Source organism: Larimichthys crocea, chromosome XVIII (assembly GCF_000972845.2).
Source record: "Larimichthys crocea isolate SSNF chromosome XVIII, L_crocea_2.0, whole genome shotgun sequence".
Lineage (NCBI taxonomy): Eukaryota > Metazoa > Chordata > Actinopteri > Sciaenidae > Larimichthys > Larimichthys crocea.
The window spans coordinates 3148673-3163271 of record NC_040028.1 but is presented as its reverse complement, the minus strand read 5'-3'; the positions used below and the strand labels follow the sequence as shown (position 1 = coordinate 3163271).

The 14599-nt window shown below is 45.2% G+C and overlaps 1 protein-coding gene across 4 annotated transcripts in view; it reads right to left on the bottom strand.

Moving 5' to 3' along the window:
• Positions 1-876: 876 nt before the first annotated feature.
• kdm6a (lysine (K)-specific demethylase 6A) overlaps positions 877-14599 on the bottom strand; it is a 44565-nt gene continuing 30842 nt past the window's right edge. For 3 of the 4 annotated variants that reach the window (XM_010750443.3, XM_027291244.1, XM_027291245.1), the window contains 20 exons: positions 13124-13222; positions 12180-12399; positions 11635-11775; positions 9459-9551; positions 9302-9379; positions 8618-8725; positions 8054-8437; positions 6976-7862; positions 5806-5935; positions 5561-5666; positions 4759-4964; positions 4484-4536; positions 4324-4398; positions 4067-4215; positions 3863-3977; positions 3585-3772; positions 3281-3422; positions 3062-3188; positions 2716-2886; positions 877-1849 (listed from right to left, as the gene is read on the bottom strand). In XM_010750443.3, the coding sequence (XP_010748745.1) occupies positions 1823-1849; positions 2716-2886; positions 3062-3188; positions 3281-3422; positions 3585-3772; positions 3863-3977; positions 4067-4215; positions 4324-4398; positions 4484-4536; positions 4759-4964; positions 5561-5666; positions 5806-5935; positions 6976-7862; positions 8054-8437; positions 8618-8725; positions 9302-9379; positions 9459-9551; positions 11635-11775; positions 12180-12399; positions 13124-13222 (3499 nt within the window). In that variant the 3' untranslated portion in view covers positions 877-1822. The remainder of the gene's footprint in view (positions 1850-2715; positions 2887-3061; positions 3189-3280; positions 3423-3584; positions 3773-3862; positions 3978-4066; positions 4216-4323; positions 4399-4483; positions 4537-4758; positions 4965-5560; positions 5667-5805; positions 5936-6975; positions 7863-8053; positions 8438-8617; positions 8726-9301; positions 9380-9458; positions 9552-11634; positions 11776-12179; positions 12400-13123; positions 13223-14599) is intronic. The other variant, XM_019268298.2, reaches the window with a different exon arrangement.

Genomic DNA, 14599 nt, shown 5'->3' with positions numbered 1-14599 from the left:
ATACATACATTCAGAAATATGTAGCTACAGTATATTCCAACTGCAACTAACTGCAAACAAGGTCAATTATGACTTATTTTATGAAGTTTTGATCATGGAAGAATTAATATGTGTAAAAAGTCATCACGATGTTGTGTGTGAGCTGAATGGGAGCTTGCAGGTGAGGCCAGTTGAGCGGGACGCTGCAAGTTAACCGAGAATCTAGAAGACCTTAAGCACTGTATGGACCAGTTGAACAGTTCGACAATTTGACTCTTTGGGTCTGCTATTTGGTCCTACAGTACCTCCATGGTCCGCTTCCATGTTCTGCCATGATGAACTGCCATGTTTCTACCCCAGCATAAACTAAACCCCGGCTCTAGACACAACCTTTTGTGATTTCCCATGTTTCTGAATCACTGTATCTCCTTCATGTTAGGAAAGACAGCATGAGTCGCCAGTAAATAGTACACACTGCTCCTCACATCGTAAAGTTCTGACTGATTTCTTTTGGCTATTTTGAAGCATGAACTGTTGTGTGCGTAGCCATTTTTGGGTTGAATTTTCAATACCATTCCAAAGTACATATCTGACCCACTGAACAGTGTTTGAACGGTGTGAGAGAACTGATATTTAATTTGTTCTTTAATTTTCATATTGGATTTACACAGTTTAACTGCACTTAGTGCATTAGCTTTGTTGGATTACTTATCCTGTGTTCATTGGGATCGTTCCAGCGTTGACTGATAACAGCACTGAGCAAAAAACAGAACAGCTTGTTTACTTCTGAATACCGGATTCCAAATGAGGCAGTTTTACACTCAGTATCTATAAAAAGATGATGCACCAATCATTAACGAGCTGTGTGAAAAAGTAGAACAGACGTGCAAGTGTAAATAAAGAGAGTTTTTGTTTATTGACTCATAAAACATCCTTCAAACAATAAACCCATTTCAAGGTAAGGTCTCTGTACAACGCTTACTAAGCAGTTTTATTTATATATAGAAAATGTATGAGGGGCTGTGCTTAAAATCACAAGGCTCCTTCAAATTTAATGGCAGGGACTCTGGGAAAAAAAATTACAGCATTCCATCAACAAATATTTTCAAACAATAAATATGCATTTATAAATAGTGTCAATTTACATAAAAATAAAAAAAACACAAATTAAAGTTCACTCTTTCGTCTATGTGCAACCCCTTTTCTCTGTAACTTGGCTATTTGTCTCTCCCCCATCACAAAGTAACTCGTCAGAGATCCAGCAAAAACCTTTCAACTGATTTAGAAAAATGGGGGGAAATGTAGCAAAGAATGTCTCATTTAACTTTTCACATTACAAAACAGTTGTTTTTTAATCTTGATTTCCTGACCAGCGAGGTTTCCAACATACAAAAGAGCTATCCTAATGACTCATTTCATGGGGGGGGCTCTCATGTCAACTCACAAACAGAATACAAAAATGGAAAAAGAAAACGATCAAGTCAGTAGTCTTTGTGTGACCATGTTGCCAGTTAAAACAGAGTATGTACAAAAACTTTATATCATGATTTTCTTGTGGAATTGTGTGTATTTTCGAGTGAAGTCCAGCTGGGCCAGCAGTAGAACAGTCTGGTCATGGTGACAGGAGGAGCTGCCACCCCCCTCCAGTCCACTGGGGCAGAGGCACGCCACTCAGGCAGGTTGCATAGACACAAAGCTTTCACGCAGCTGCCTTATGGGATAGCTACAGAGCGCCGTTTGAGGACTGCCGGCTTACTTCCTGAATATCAGAAAAAAAGGTTTCCGGAGAGTTTCCGATTGAGTCCACTGTGGTTCAACTGTCCTCATAACAACAGTGTTACCATCAAGAAGAGGAAGGCAGGGGACTCGCCTGTACAAACACAAAGGAAACGCACACAGCTCATCAAACTTTGACATGATAATGGGCATTATGCAGGGTTACCTACACTCCACCATCTGGACAAACAATGACAACAAGTCCTTTTCAGCTATTCCTCATGGTATTTTAGAGTTTGTCATTTCCTGATAAACCAGAAGAAGTTGAAGTTGATGTGTACTAACTTTACATCCACCGCCAGAGGAGAGTGCTACCTGTTTGATCCAGTCTATGAGTGACTGTGAGAGCTGCTCTGCTTCACACAGTTTCCTGATGGACAGACAGCTTGAGCCTAACTACATGCTAAAATAGCTAACCGCTAATTAACTAATTGCTAACTGAATCTGCTGTGAGCAGGCAACAGAACCGAATCAGACCGGACCTCTGAAACCAACGGGGAAAGATTGTTAAGTAGAAAACAGCCAACTGTTACTAGCTCGGTCAGCTGTGTAGCTAACTGAACTGACTGAGCCCTGTCGGGATGCCAGGAGCCAGACCCCGTGACAGAACCAGCTCAGCATGCTGCTGCACTCCCTGCCACACTGGCCACTGCTGGTCTCAGAGGTTGTGTTCAGTCCTGGGTCTGACAATGTTCACTGGAAGGCAGAGGCTGACACTAGCTCATAGCGTTACCTAAACTACATAGCAGTGGGGGTGTAACGCATGCTTGCAATTGGCTATTGTAAATGCCAAACAGTACCCATGACAAGTCCCTCCCTATCGAACTGTTTCTACAGGAAACAGAAGAAGGAGGACGTAAACAGCACTGCTTCCTGTTTCATGGGGAATTTAGGTTTAAACTGACCCACTCTGGTCTCAGTGAGACCAGTACCACTTCTGGTTTTGTGCCCAATACTTACAAGTGTGAACTGGTCATAAACCTGCATGAGGTCCTCGATCTTGTACTGCTCCAGCACCACAAAATTGTCCAGGTTAGTGCTCCCCCTACGGGCACAGTCCTGGCAGTGCACAACATACGTTTTCCTGCTGTTGCTCTCGCTGGTTACAAACAGCAGGTCAAACACCTCCACCTAGGCATGAGAAGAGTCATCAGTGTCAGGAATGCAGCAGAAAGTATGGCAGGTGTTGTTTTGTACAGGTGTACTTATTGTATCATTTTTTGTCTCTGCATGTGTCCTGCTGTGTATTATAATCACCTTATTGCAATAACTAACTAACTAACTAACTAACTAACGGTGTGTTTACCTCACAGATGCTGCAATAATGTGCCGGCTCGTTCTGGCTCCTCCCGTGCCACACCAGCTCTTTTCCCGCAGCCGACAGCAGCTCCCGCTGCATCTGACACTGCTTCAGAGTCCGTAACAAACAATACCTGAAACACCAGGGAGGTGAGTTCAGGATAGTACAAGACACACACAAATGTCAGGTTGAGTTTTGAATTAAAGGGAAACAGAGAGTTCTCACTTGATCATCTCAAAGAGCTTGCGGTCCGACACTTTGATGTTCCTGGCCATGTTCCAGGAGAGGTGGATCATGGGAACGATGGATTTGACACTCTGCAGTTTGTTCCACTCATAACGTTCCACTGCCAGCTTGTACTGATGGGCTAAGGACAAAACCAGAAAGGCACTCTTCATTTTTCATCTGTATCAGTGGAAACTAGTGCACAGCTGTACCTGCCTGAGAGTCTGTGGGGAGGAGGATTTTTTCCCCAGAGGCTCTGCTCTACTATACAGCTGGTAATGAGCATCACCATCCTTTTTCTCACCTGTGAGGGGTCCAACATTCCATGCAATATTGTTGCACCAGCCAATGGCCTGAACCCAGTGAATAGTGCCTGTATTAAGCCAGACCAGGTCCCCGGGACGCTGGATGAACCGATAAACAGGCACATTGAACTCGTACAGGTCCTCCAGGTTGGGCCACCAGGAACCCATCAGGAAGTTGATGTTGTTCCTGTGAGAGACACGAGAACATACACGGCTATCAGTGTCGACTCTGGGGAACAGATAAGAATCTTTAAAGTGATCATTTCTGGTGACGTACTTTTCACAGAAGTCGTTGATGACACCCCAGTATGTTTCAGGCACAGCAAACCACTCACAGTCCCCAGGACCAATGTTGATGTTGACTGAACAGAAATTGTTGTTCTCTTGGTGACCTACAAAAGAAAGTGACGCGGTTAATAACAGAGTGAGAAAAAGGACAATACAAGGGTGTACGGGTGGGGTTTATTTTGTGCAGGTGTACCTGGTGTCCTGCTCCCTGGCACCTTCATGTACAGCTGAACAGTGTTCATGCCCAGGATGGTGTGTCCAACATGACTGAGCAGGTTACCGGCTGACACTACCCTGGCAAAAGCTGGCAGTTTAGACAACTCCTGAAGCTGCTGTTTCCACCTGTAAAGGTCAAAGGTTAGAGGTTAGCCATGTGACAGTGGAGGGTCGTGTTTCTCCAACCAAAGATCAGGAAAATGTGAGGAGAGGAGGTGTGATGGGTTCACTCACTTCTTTTCATCAGACAGGTCGATGTTGGTGCCGAACTTGATGTGTTTGAAAGGGCCTTTCCTGCGCCGCATCACACTGAGAGAGCACGAGAGCATCATGTGGTGAGTAACAGAAAACTAAGATGAAGACACGCTGAAGACCGAAGACAAACAACACTGACCTGTCTGAAGATCCTGCCTCCGCCTCCATCTCCTTCTTCTTCTCATTCTCCTCCTGTCATAACAGAAGCAGGGACAGTATTAGTACAGTCAGTCAGTACAGACATAACTTTCAGGCACACTATCCATCTCAGAATGAAATATATCATGATGTACACACATTCGTTTTGCTACATATTCTATCAAAGGTTTATGGTTTGGTGACAGCTGTTCAACATATCAGGTTTCCAGCACTGCAGCATTGGTGTGTCGGGTGTGTGCATCACCCCCTACTGACCCGTAGAGACTCCTGGAAGGAGGAGGCCTGGTACTGAGCGTATTTGATGATGGTCGTGTGGGAGCGACTGCTCTCGCAGCGCCACATCTTCTTGCTGCCACTGGGGTCCCAGTTCTCATCAGTGGGCTGAGCCAACTGGGTTCGCACCTCCACCAGATGGTCTGGGTTGGCCTCCACCAGTGTCTTAGTCGAGAACAGGCCCAGATCTGAGAGTACGACAACAAGAGAAGCCAAGGACAAAGAGCAGTTAGAGGCTGGAGAAATATTATTTTAAATATAAAAATGTGTTTCAAATATTATTTCCTGACTGATGGAGATCAAGGACAGAGACTTTAGACTTGGAGGTGACTGTCAGTTTCACAGCAGTAGAATGTTTTTGTCTTATTGTAACATTGGTATGTAACTTAAGAAACGAAGCAGGGAACAACCTGTCAGATGAGAGCATTACATAACAGGGCAGCAATTCATTGGAACAGCACAGCAGATGTTTGTAAATTCTTGGCAAAGTCAACTGCTTTTCTCCACAGCAAACATGTGCAGTAACAGTTTCCACTTGCAGGTGGTGCTGTTGTCATATATGTCAAACTCATCCACACACTCCTTCACACATTACAGAGACACACCCACAGCCACAGCCACGTGAGACTGGAGAAGACAGAAACATCCAGATGCCCATGCTCACAACTGCTGCCACCAGCACATGTACAACCAAACAGCTCAAACTCATTCAGACGCTTCAAAGTCTAACACTTGACCCTTGATGGACTTGAACAGAGTGGAGTGCATGCCATTTGCATTGTACCTAGTTTGAGTGCTCCAGCCAGCCCTCTGATGACAGTGACTGGGTTGGCAGCGTTGGTGCAGAACTGATGGAGGGGGGGGAAAAAGGCATCCCTCTTGTTTTCAAGCTGCATGTCAGAGAGGAGACACAGAAGTAGTCAGGTGACGTGGACTGACTCCACACATTTAAAAAAGAGCTACCTGCGAGATGTGACACTGCACACAACAACATGATGAATACTTCTTCTGTGGTGCTGCTGCACGTACATAAATACTGGGTGTGGGGGGATTGAGTTTGTCCTTTGGCAGTGGAGGAGAGGGTGAGCGAGGTGGCCGTGGCGGGGGACACTTGTCCAGGAGGATGCTGCTATTCGAAAGGCCATTCTTCCCCAGGTTCCTGCAGCCAGAGTAGAAATGAGATCAGTTTATGTAGTGTGGAGAACAGGCCACAAACAGGACGGCAGTGCACATTTTGCCCTATGTAACACAACACTCCATGATGTCTATTCAACAATATAACTGCTCAAATCTTGGGACAATATTTTAGTTCACAGGATGAGGAATTCATTCATCTGGAGAAGCGCTTTGAGAACACTTACAGTGCTGATTAAAAGCTTTTGTAAATTAATCTGTAGTCCTATATGATGCCTGGAGTATGGCAGGAGGGAGGGGAGAGGACAAAATGTTTGGATGTATGGATCAACCGTGGTTAGCTGATATCTGACAAAGATACAGAGGTTCTGACTTCATAGTCAGAGCAATCTGTTAACAAGTCAAGCAATAAACAGTGTGAAGTTCTTTTAAAATCAGCTGTAATATTGTTGGACTGTGTTCAGTGGTTTGCTGACACTTCTAGATTTCTTTTTTTACCAAGCAGGAGAACATGGAAGCTAGACACCCTCAATATGTCCATATTCACAACTAGTCTGACATGTATGGTTCACAGGACATAGGACAGGACTAAGATTAGGATTCAGGACATCCATCATAACATCATCACACACAAAGGTGATGTCTGCCTCTGCTCAGACTCATGGTGGTGCAGTGAACTGGCCCCTTTTTTATCTGAACAATATAATGACAAACACAGCCAGCATTGGATCACAGTATCATGACAGCTTCCAAATGCAAAGAATCAACACATTACTCGCTTCTGCATGACTGCCATAAACATTCAGTGTCGTCTTTGCTGATCGGTCATGGACTAGTGTGAGCACAACTTTGCACATAGCTCATATGATCGGTTAACTGACTTAATCAAGTTGTTAGCTGTAATCAGACCACAGGAAGCAGTGCTCTAAAACACTTGAACATTTTGTTGTCAAAAATGAACCCAAAGTGTTCCTCGTCACTGATTCTTGCTCTCTCTGACTTGCACACACTAAATAACACTTTAATCAGTGAGGAGGGAACACTGGTGCCATGCAGGCTTCTTACCTGCATGCGTTGAGCACCTCACTGGAGCTGGGGTAGATGGAAACCGAGGACCAAGGTGCCAGACCAGCAGGGACAGTGCATCTCTGAGGTCCTACAGAAGGCTCCACCTTCAGTGGGCTCTGGGAGTCCTCCAGCCCCTTCCCGTTTACTGTAGGCCCCTGGTTGTTGGTGCTGGGTGGGTGGTTAAGGCAGGCGAGGCTGTTGTTGGTGTGAGGGTCTGCAGAGTGTGGAGAGGACATAGCAGTGGCTAGAAGAGGCGAGGATGCCACCGACTGCTCTGGTATTGGCTTGGCGTCACTGTGGAGACCCAGGTGGACGTTGTTGATTTTCTCGGAGGAAGGCCCGCCGTGGTTACTGTGGTTATTGTTATCGTCATTACTGGTAGTATTGGCTTTTCCCTTTAGCAAGGCTGAGTGCTGAGGATTGTCTGGAGTGAGCATGCCAGGGGCAGGAGAGTCAGGCTGAGACAGGCTTGCAGAGCTGTCCGTCACCCGCAGCTGGACGTGATTAGTCAATCCCTGCGCAGGGGTGGTGCTGGGACTTAATGGTGTCCCTACGGAATGCCTGACAACGGCCTCTGGACCTGATGGCAAAGTGGCTGCAGCACCATTGCTGCCATTTTTGCCCCCTGAAGGCGTGGTGTCTTTGGTGTGGACCCCTGAGGTAGTAGCAGAGTGGGGAGGCGAGGACAAGTGGTTGGGTGTGGTCTGGGGAGAGGTGGGGGATAAAGAGGAAGCTGAGGAGGAGGCAGTGCAGGGCCCAGAGGAATGTCCAACCTGATTCAGAATGCCAGAGGAAGAGAACGAGGTCTGAGGGGAGGAGGAGGAAGAGAAAGCGGGTTCTCCATTGGGACCTGCCGAATGTGAACCTGGACCTTTTTGAAGCCCCTGGACAGAGATGGAGAGCAGAAATGGGACCATTTAACACTTCCACGTCAGAAATGTTCAAAAAACATCACTTAAAAATAAAATATGAGGCATGCAGACACATCATCATCACAGGAAATACTTTGTTAATTGAAAATACAAAGACAGATCTGAGATCATCTGAAAGACAAGATGAAAAGCCTGAGGAATACCTGAGTGGTAGTGTTGCGTTGTTGGCTCTTCCAGGTCTCGTCTGCATGACTGGGACTACTGGTAGTGCTGCTGGTGCTGGGGTGACTGGCGGCTGTGCAGTTGTGAGGTAGAGAGTTCTGCTGCGGATAAGGCACGTTTCCGTTGCTCGCGCCACCATCTCCCAGTCCCAGGGTGTGATTTTTGTCCAGGTGTCCCAGCAGCCCCGCTGAAGGGCTTGAAGAACAGGATCCATTGGCTGTGGGCTGGTTGACAGACAGGGGCCGGATGGCTGTGTGATTGAGGGGGGAGGTGTGGGGGAGGCCTGCATGGTGGTGAGAGGGCTCAGCCAAAGGACCATTGGGAAGGCTGGGCCGAGGCTGGGCACCTGCTGCCTGCTGCCTCATCTGACAGGAGAGAAACAGGAAAGCATCAACCGAAGCGTGCCGCTGACCAACAACACCAGCTAATAAAGACTAGCTGTGAGGCTACGTTAGCGTTTGTGACCCTACCATGACTAAAAGAAGCTTCATGTAGCAGATACAAAATGATTCAGCCCTGCGTAAATAAAGGTTGCATGTGTGTACCTGCTGCTGATGTTGCTGCATGAGAGAGAACTGGTTCTCCAGCTGTTCCAGCATCTGCACCTGGGGGGGCCTGAGGTTCGCTCGGTTGGTCCGCAAGTGATCCAGGTGCTGCACATTTCACAACAGTGTTGCGTTAACTCAGCAGCTTAAGATCAGTTGTAATTAGCAAAGTTAAATACATGATGTGTGTTATTTGGCAGATACTGCCAAGCACTGCTTTGCATAAAGCATTATTGTGTGTGTGTAACCTTTGTGTGGTTTATTATGTTCACACTTTAGTTCAGTTATAAATCAGGACAACAAAAGACTAACTGTATTCATAAAGGAACTTTTTCTCCCTCACTTCAACCGATCTAATATTATGGAAGAAAAACAAAAATGGCCAAAGAAATAATTTCAAAAGATAATATGCAAATTAACCACTGATCTCCCAGGATGCTGTGCTTCAAAGTTTTAAAACTGGGCCCCTGACATCACCAAGAAGACTGAAGTGATCCAGCATCAACAGAAGAAACTGTCTTTTGTCATCAATGTAGAAATATATTTAGGTGCATTTTTGAGAGGTTTACATTAGCCACAGGACTGCTATGACATAATGTAGCATCAGATGTGACAGACTTAACTACACTGAACAAATGTTCTATCAAATTCAAATTCTAAATATGAACTTTTTGCATTTCCTACCTGGAGCTTCTGTGGTGTCAGGTACCAGCTGGGGGTCTGCTGTTGATTGGGGCTGTTTGCCCATGAGTCTGCAACACCCTGAAAGTAAGGCAGAAACATTTGTAGCATCGCTCTCCACCTCAACTGTCCAGCACAATAGTAATGTCCTGAGCTGTACCTTAGCTGGGCTAGCAGTGCGTTTCCTCTTGGCATGACTGGCCTGCGGGTCTGTGTGATTGCTGGCAGACTGGCCTCCCTCCCCCTTACAGGCCTGGAAACCAGCAGAGACACAGCTTGTGAGGAGATGCTGGACTATCATTAAAAGCTTCTTCCAAGTTGTCTTCTTCAAGTAAACTACAGTCCAAAAACATAGGCCAGAGATCCAAACTGTTCTGCACAGCGGCACTGGATGATACACACTCAAATCAAATCAAATAAATTTTATTTGTATACATGTTACACTCCATACATTTACATGCACAACAGCTGGAGCATTTCAATGCTGCCTCTTAGGGATGTAATGATACACTCAACTCACGACTCGATTCGAGTCACGATTTTTTGTTCACGATACGATTTTTTCACGATTTTTTTAAAATCAAAATGAGCTACAGACAAATTCTGACCAAATAAAATTATCTTTTTATTTGTAGGAAAAAAATCTCTCTTTACAGAAACTCTCAAGCAGTTTGTGTTCTTATTAGGGCTGCCAGCAAGCAGCTGATCTGACCATCACCTTTCAGCTTCAAGTATGAGCTAACTGAAAATAAAAACAATTCAGATGAAATCTCATTAACCCTTTAATGAGAGTCCACGGCCCCGGGAAACGGCGAGGTCCGGGCGCTGTAAACGCAGAGCCGGTTGCGGCGCACCGCCTCGGAGGAAATGCGCCCGGCGGGGGCCAGCCAGCGCCGGGGAGAGGTCCCACGAGGGGATCCTCCCGCACCGTGCGGCCGTCCCTGACCCGACTTTAATCCCCCGTGCAGACTGCGCGGAAGTTGCGGTGATTGGTTAAAATTGCAACACCCCTGAATTCACGGGGATTCACTGAAGTTGCGTTGAAGTTGCAAATTGCAACATCGTGAATTCCTGGAGGGTCTGTGTTATGGTATCATTTACGGTATAGTCAGGCCTGACGCCGATTACCACTACTGCGCATGTGTGTAGGTGTGTGTGTGTGTGTGTGTGTGTGTGTGAGACACAGAAAGGCAGACGCGGCAGTGGAAGCTGCAGCCGCAACGTAACCTATTTCTAACTTTAAAAAAGACGAAAAAGAACATATCCTACTTCTCTCGCATTCGCCAAGAATCGCGATTCATTTTTTCTGTCAACCGATGCAAGTCGTCACACATTTGTACCGATTTTAATCATGTCACGATGCATCGTTACATCCCTACTGCCTCTATGACAATACTCTGATTAAAAAACGTTTTGTGTAATCACCTGAATGCAACTGATTTCGGTCATAATCAGAGTATTCACGCTGTGGTCGAGATGTGGGATAATGCAACATTAGTTTGCATTATTGCATTGGGTTGTTTGGACATGCACAGCTCATACTCTGCTTTCTTTCACTGATCACTGACACAACTCATACTGTTTACAGAGAGAACATGGTTACATTTACTCACTCACACCTCAAACTTTGACACTAGAGCGAGTAGAAATGACCTAAAATGTGTTCTGGGAACTGATTTGATTAAAAAAAAAAAACAAAAAAAAAACAACAACACATTTTTCTTCCTCCCATGTTTCAAGCAGGTGCTAATGATGGGGATGATGCTGTTTGCAGCCAAAAGAGGATGATCAATGTCGATAAGATTAGAATAGACAAAAGAGCATGAAAACACATTAGACGAGGAAATTAAGAGGACTAAATAAAACTGATGTGATGATGGTGCCTTCAGCTCTCATGTCCACAGCTAGGGGTTGTCTCATTTTCAAAGAGGAATGTGACAGGAGACAACTCTATTTTTTAGAGACATACAGGTGTCTCTTGCATCTTTGCATTAAGGGTAAGAGTTGTAGGACATATTGAGTTATCATAGTACTCATAATTTTAAAACTTGTCATGTGACACAGAGGTTGTATGAAGGCCAACTACATTCTATTTGTCGATCATTGAAAAATGGGCCTCGCTCCAATCTTTCAGACTTTAACCCCTTTTATTTTTTGGTCAAGAAGTTTATACTGGCCACTAATGCAAAGCAGAATTTGAAGACCATGAATATGGCCTGATGTGGATACAACATCTTAACGTATCAGAGCAAGATTTCAGTTTTAATAGTCCTCATAAGATGAATGTTAAAGTCATTTCCAAGAGGCTGGAGTCTCTTGTATGAGCTGGATCTCACCTGCTGTGCCTGTGCAGTGTTCAAGGCCCCCTGCCTGGATGTGAGCTCAGCAGGAATGGGGAGGCTCCATGCCTCCTCAATACTAGGAAGCATTTTACTCTTATTCTGCAGACTACCTGGCTGTAGGTTACACAACTGAGCCTAGGAGAAATTGTGTAAGACACAAACTTTAGTGCTGAACTTACAAACTTAGAAAAGAAAGGCACTACAAAGTCTACTGCTTACCTAGAGATGGTAACCATATACAGAATATAATAGAAATGTTAAATGCCATGAAGGTATGCTTTACAATTACAAGTGAGAAAAACGTGTTTAAACACACCAATATGAATCATTATTCATATCTCAGTGGTCAGAAATTAAAATGACAAAAGCACAATCTGCATTTTTAAAAAAAGCTGATTGCTTTGACAACACCTGGCAATAAACACAGCACTTCAATACACACACACCACACACACACCACACACACACACAAATACTCCACAACATCTAACAGACAGGATTGGTTGGCAGGCGTCAGTTACAGAAATGGCAGCACCTACCTGCAGCAGTTTGATGCGTTGTGTGAGTGCAGCGGTGTTGAGGCAGGCCTTGCTGCGCGTAGCATTGATGTAGCACTTGATAGCGTCATGCGCCTGGCCGCAGGATTCGTAGAGGGTGCCCAGATCCATCCAGGCAGCTGCGTGGCTGTGGTCCAATTGAACAGCACAGATGTAGGCCTGCAATGCGTCCATAGGCTGGTTCTGCTGCTGGTAAAGCACCCTGAAGGCAGAAGAGAGAAGATCTCTCACCATCCTCCAGACTATCCTAAACTCTCAAGGACATACTGCACCCTTTAAACAGCTTAGACTGAGGCGGAGGGTGAAAAACAGAGCTGTAGGGGACAATGTCCTCTGTTGCACTGCAGTTACTGTATATCCAAGACGAGTCTGTAGATCCACTGCCACCCCTGAACACATGAACTGTTGCATACCAGCCAGTTCTCCCTCCCTCAGAAAGTTCAGCCCTGTTTACACCAGGCATTAGCATGTGTCCTGGGTTATTCAATCAGGATCAGGTGTGAACGCAACCAAGACACACTGAGGTCAGGCACACAATTTGAAGTGGTCAGAGAAGACACAGGTGAAGGGAGGATAAAGTTATTCTAGCTGACAACAACTCCTTACATGGCTGTAAGTGCAATAATATCTAACAGTGCACTGGCAGTTAGTCTTAGTGTGTTTAGAGAGATACATGAAGAGGGAAAGGAGAAATGTGCACTCTGAAACAGATAATTAAATATGTGCCAAGACCAAATGAACAGGAGTGAAGACTTCAAAATAAGACTTGGACTTTATGCTATTTAATTTAGTTTGATGACTGGTTGGACGTGACAGAAAACAGATGAAAAGGTTCCCCACTTTAACCCCTGCCTAAGACAACAGGGCCTTACAGATGGAGGATCCCCATGCTTGTGACCTCTACTATGCTGAACTTCTGTCCTTACCCTATGGAGCACCAGGTGTCAGCACTGGCTTCAGATTTATCAATGGACTGACGGTAGGAGATGAAGGCATCCTGCACCTTCCCAATACTGGAGTAGCACCTGAGGAGATAAGAAGAACAAGAAACAAAATGAATCATTAACATCTGCTGATGTCCCTGAGTTTGAATTACTGTGAAGGACTATTACTCTTCTTGTGTGTTTTAGCCTGGACAGTCTGTAAACATCTCTTATGTTTAAAACCATGCCTGTTCATAGCTCAGAGATTACGGGAGAGCTCTTACAAATCTGCTATTTTGAATTACTGCCACAATCATCAACTCGCTGCCTCCTGAAGTAGCCTGTCTAATGAGGATGTTCTCCATTCTCAACATGTTCTGTCATCAATTATTTTGCTAATATTATAACACTGAAGACCGCCTTCCTCATCTCGATATCATCTCATATTCAGATAGAGCATGTGAGGCCAGACTGATGTGCACAGATAAGCCTGTTTCTCTATCACCATGCTCATAATGTTTTGAAGTGGAGGCGAGTGGTCGTCAATATGTCCACATATAGTGAATCGCACCTTGTTCAGTGAAGGAGTTTAAGTTTAACTCAGCGTCTTGTTTATGAGTGATGGGAAAAATGAGTGCAACATGGTCAGGCAGATTGCTGTGGTATCTGGAATAATGCAGATTTTGTAACCGACCGTTGTGAAGAGGGAACTGAGCTGGCAAAGTTCTCAATTTTCCAGTTTATCTACATTCCACCTCTCAGCTATGGTCATGAGCTTCCCCTGTAGGGTGGCTGGGCTCTGCCTTAGAGACAGGGTTAGGGGCTTGGACAGGTAATGCAGCTAATGCTCCTTTAAGTCAAAAAGTGCCAGCTGAGGTGGTTCGGGTATCTGATCAGGACCTCCTAGATGCCTTTCTTTGGAAGTGTACTGGGCACGTCCAGACCTCGGGGCAGACCCCGAACTTGGTGGACAGGTTATTTCCCCCATCTCAGAACAACTCAGGATCTCCAGGAGCATCTGGAATGCATTGTTGGGAATAGGGATGTCTCCTTTGGTTTGTGCCCTTTTGTTTAAGATGGTGTTGATTGTGTGATTTAGACTAAGAGCAAGGGTGTTGAGAAAGCTGCTCAATCAGAGAAATAAATGACTGTTTGACAGCAGTCCGCACAACAGATATACACATCAACACCCCCAACACCGCCGCACAACCCTGTGGCTAATGCCTGTTTTAGTATGAATCAACCTCAGGATGGACTAAGCCTCTTCCCCTAGTGAACCGTATTCTAGGATAACAATAGTCTTATAGCGTACAATATGAGCAATATGATCAATCAGCCAAATCAATGACTTGCTTGACCTGTATTTAACCAACAAATAGCTCCTGTAGCCAAGATTATTATCAGAGCAAACTGACAGGTGGCTTCAAGGTGAAACAAACTCCTAATCAGGACTCACAAATTGTAATCTGTGAGAGCGCA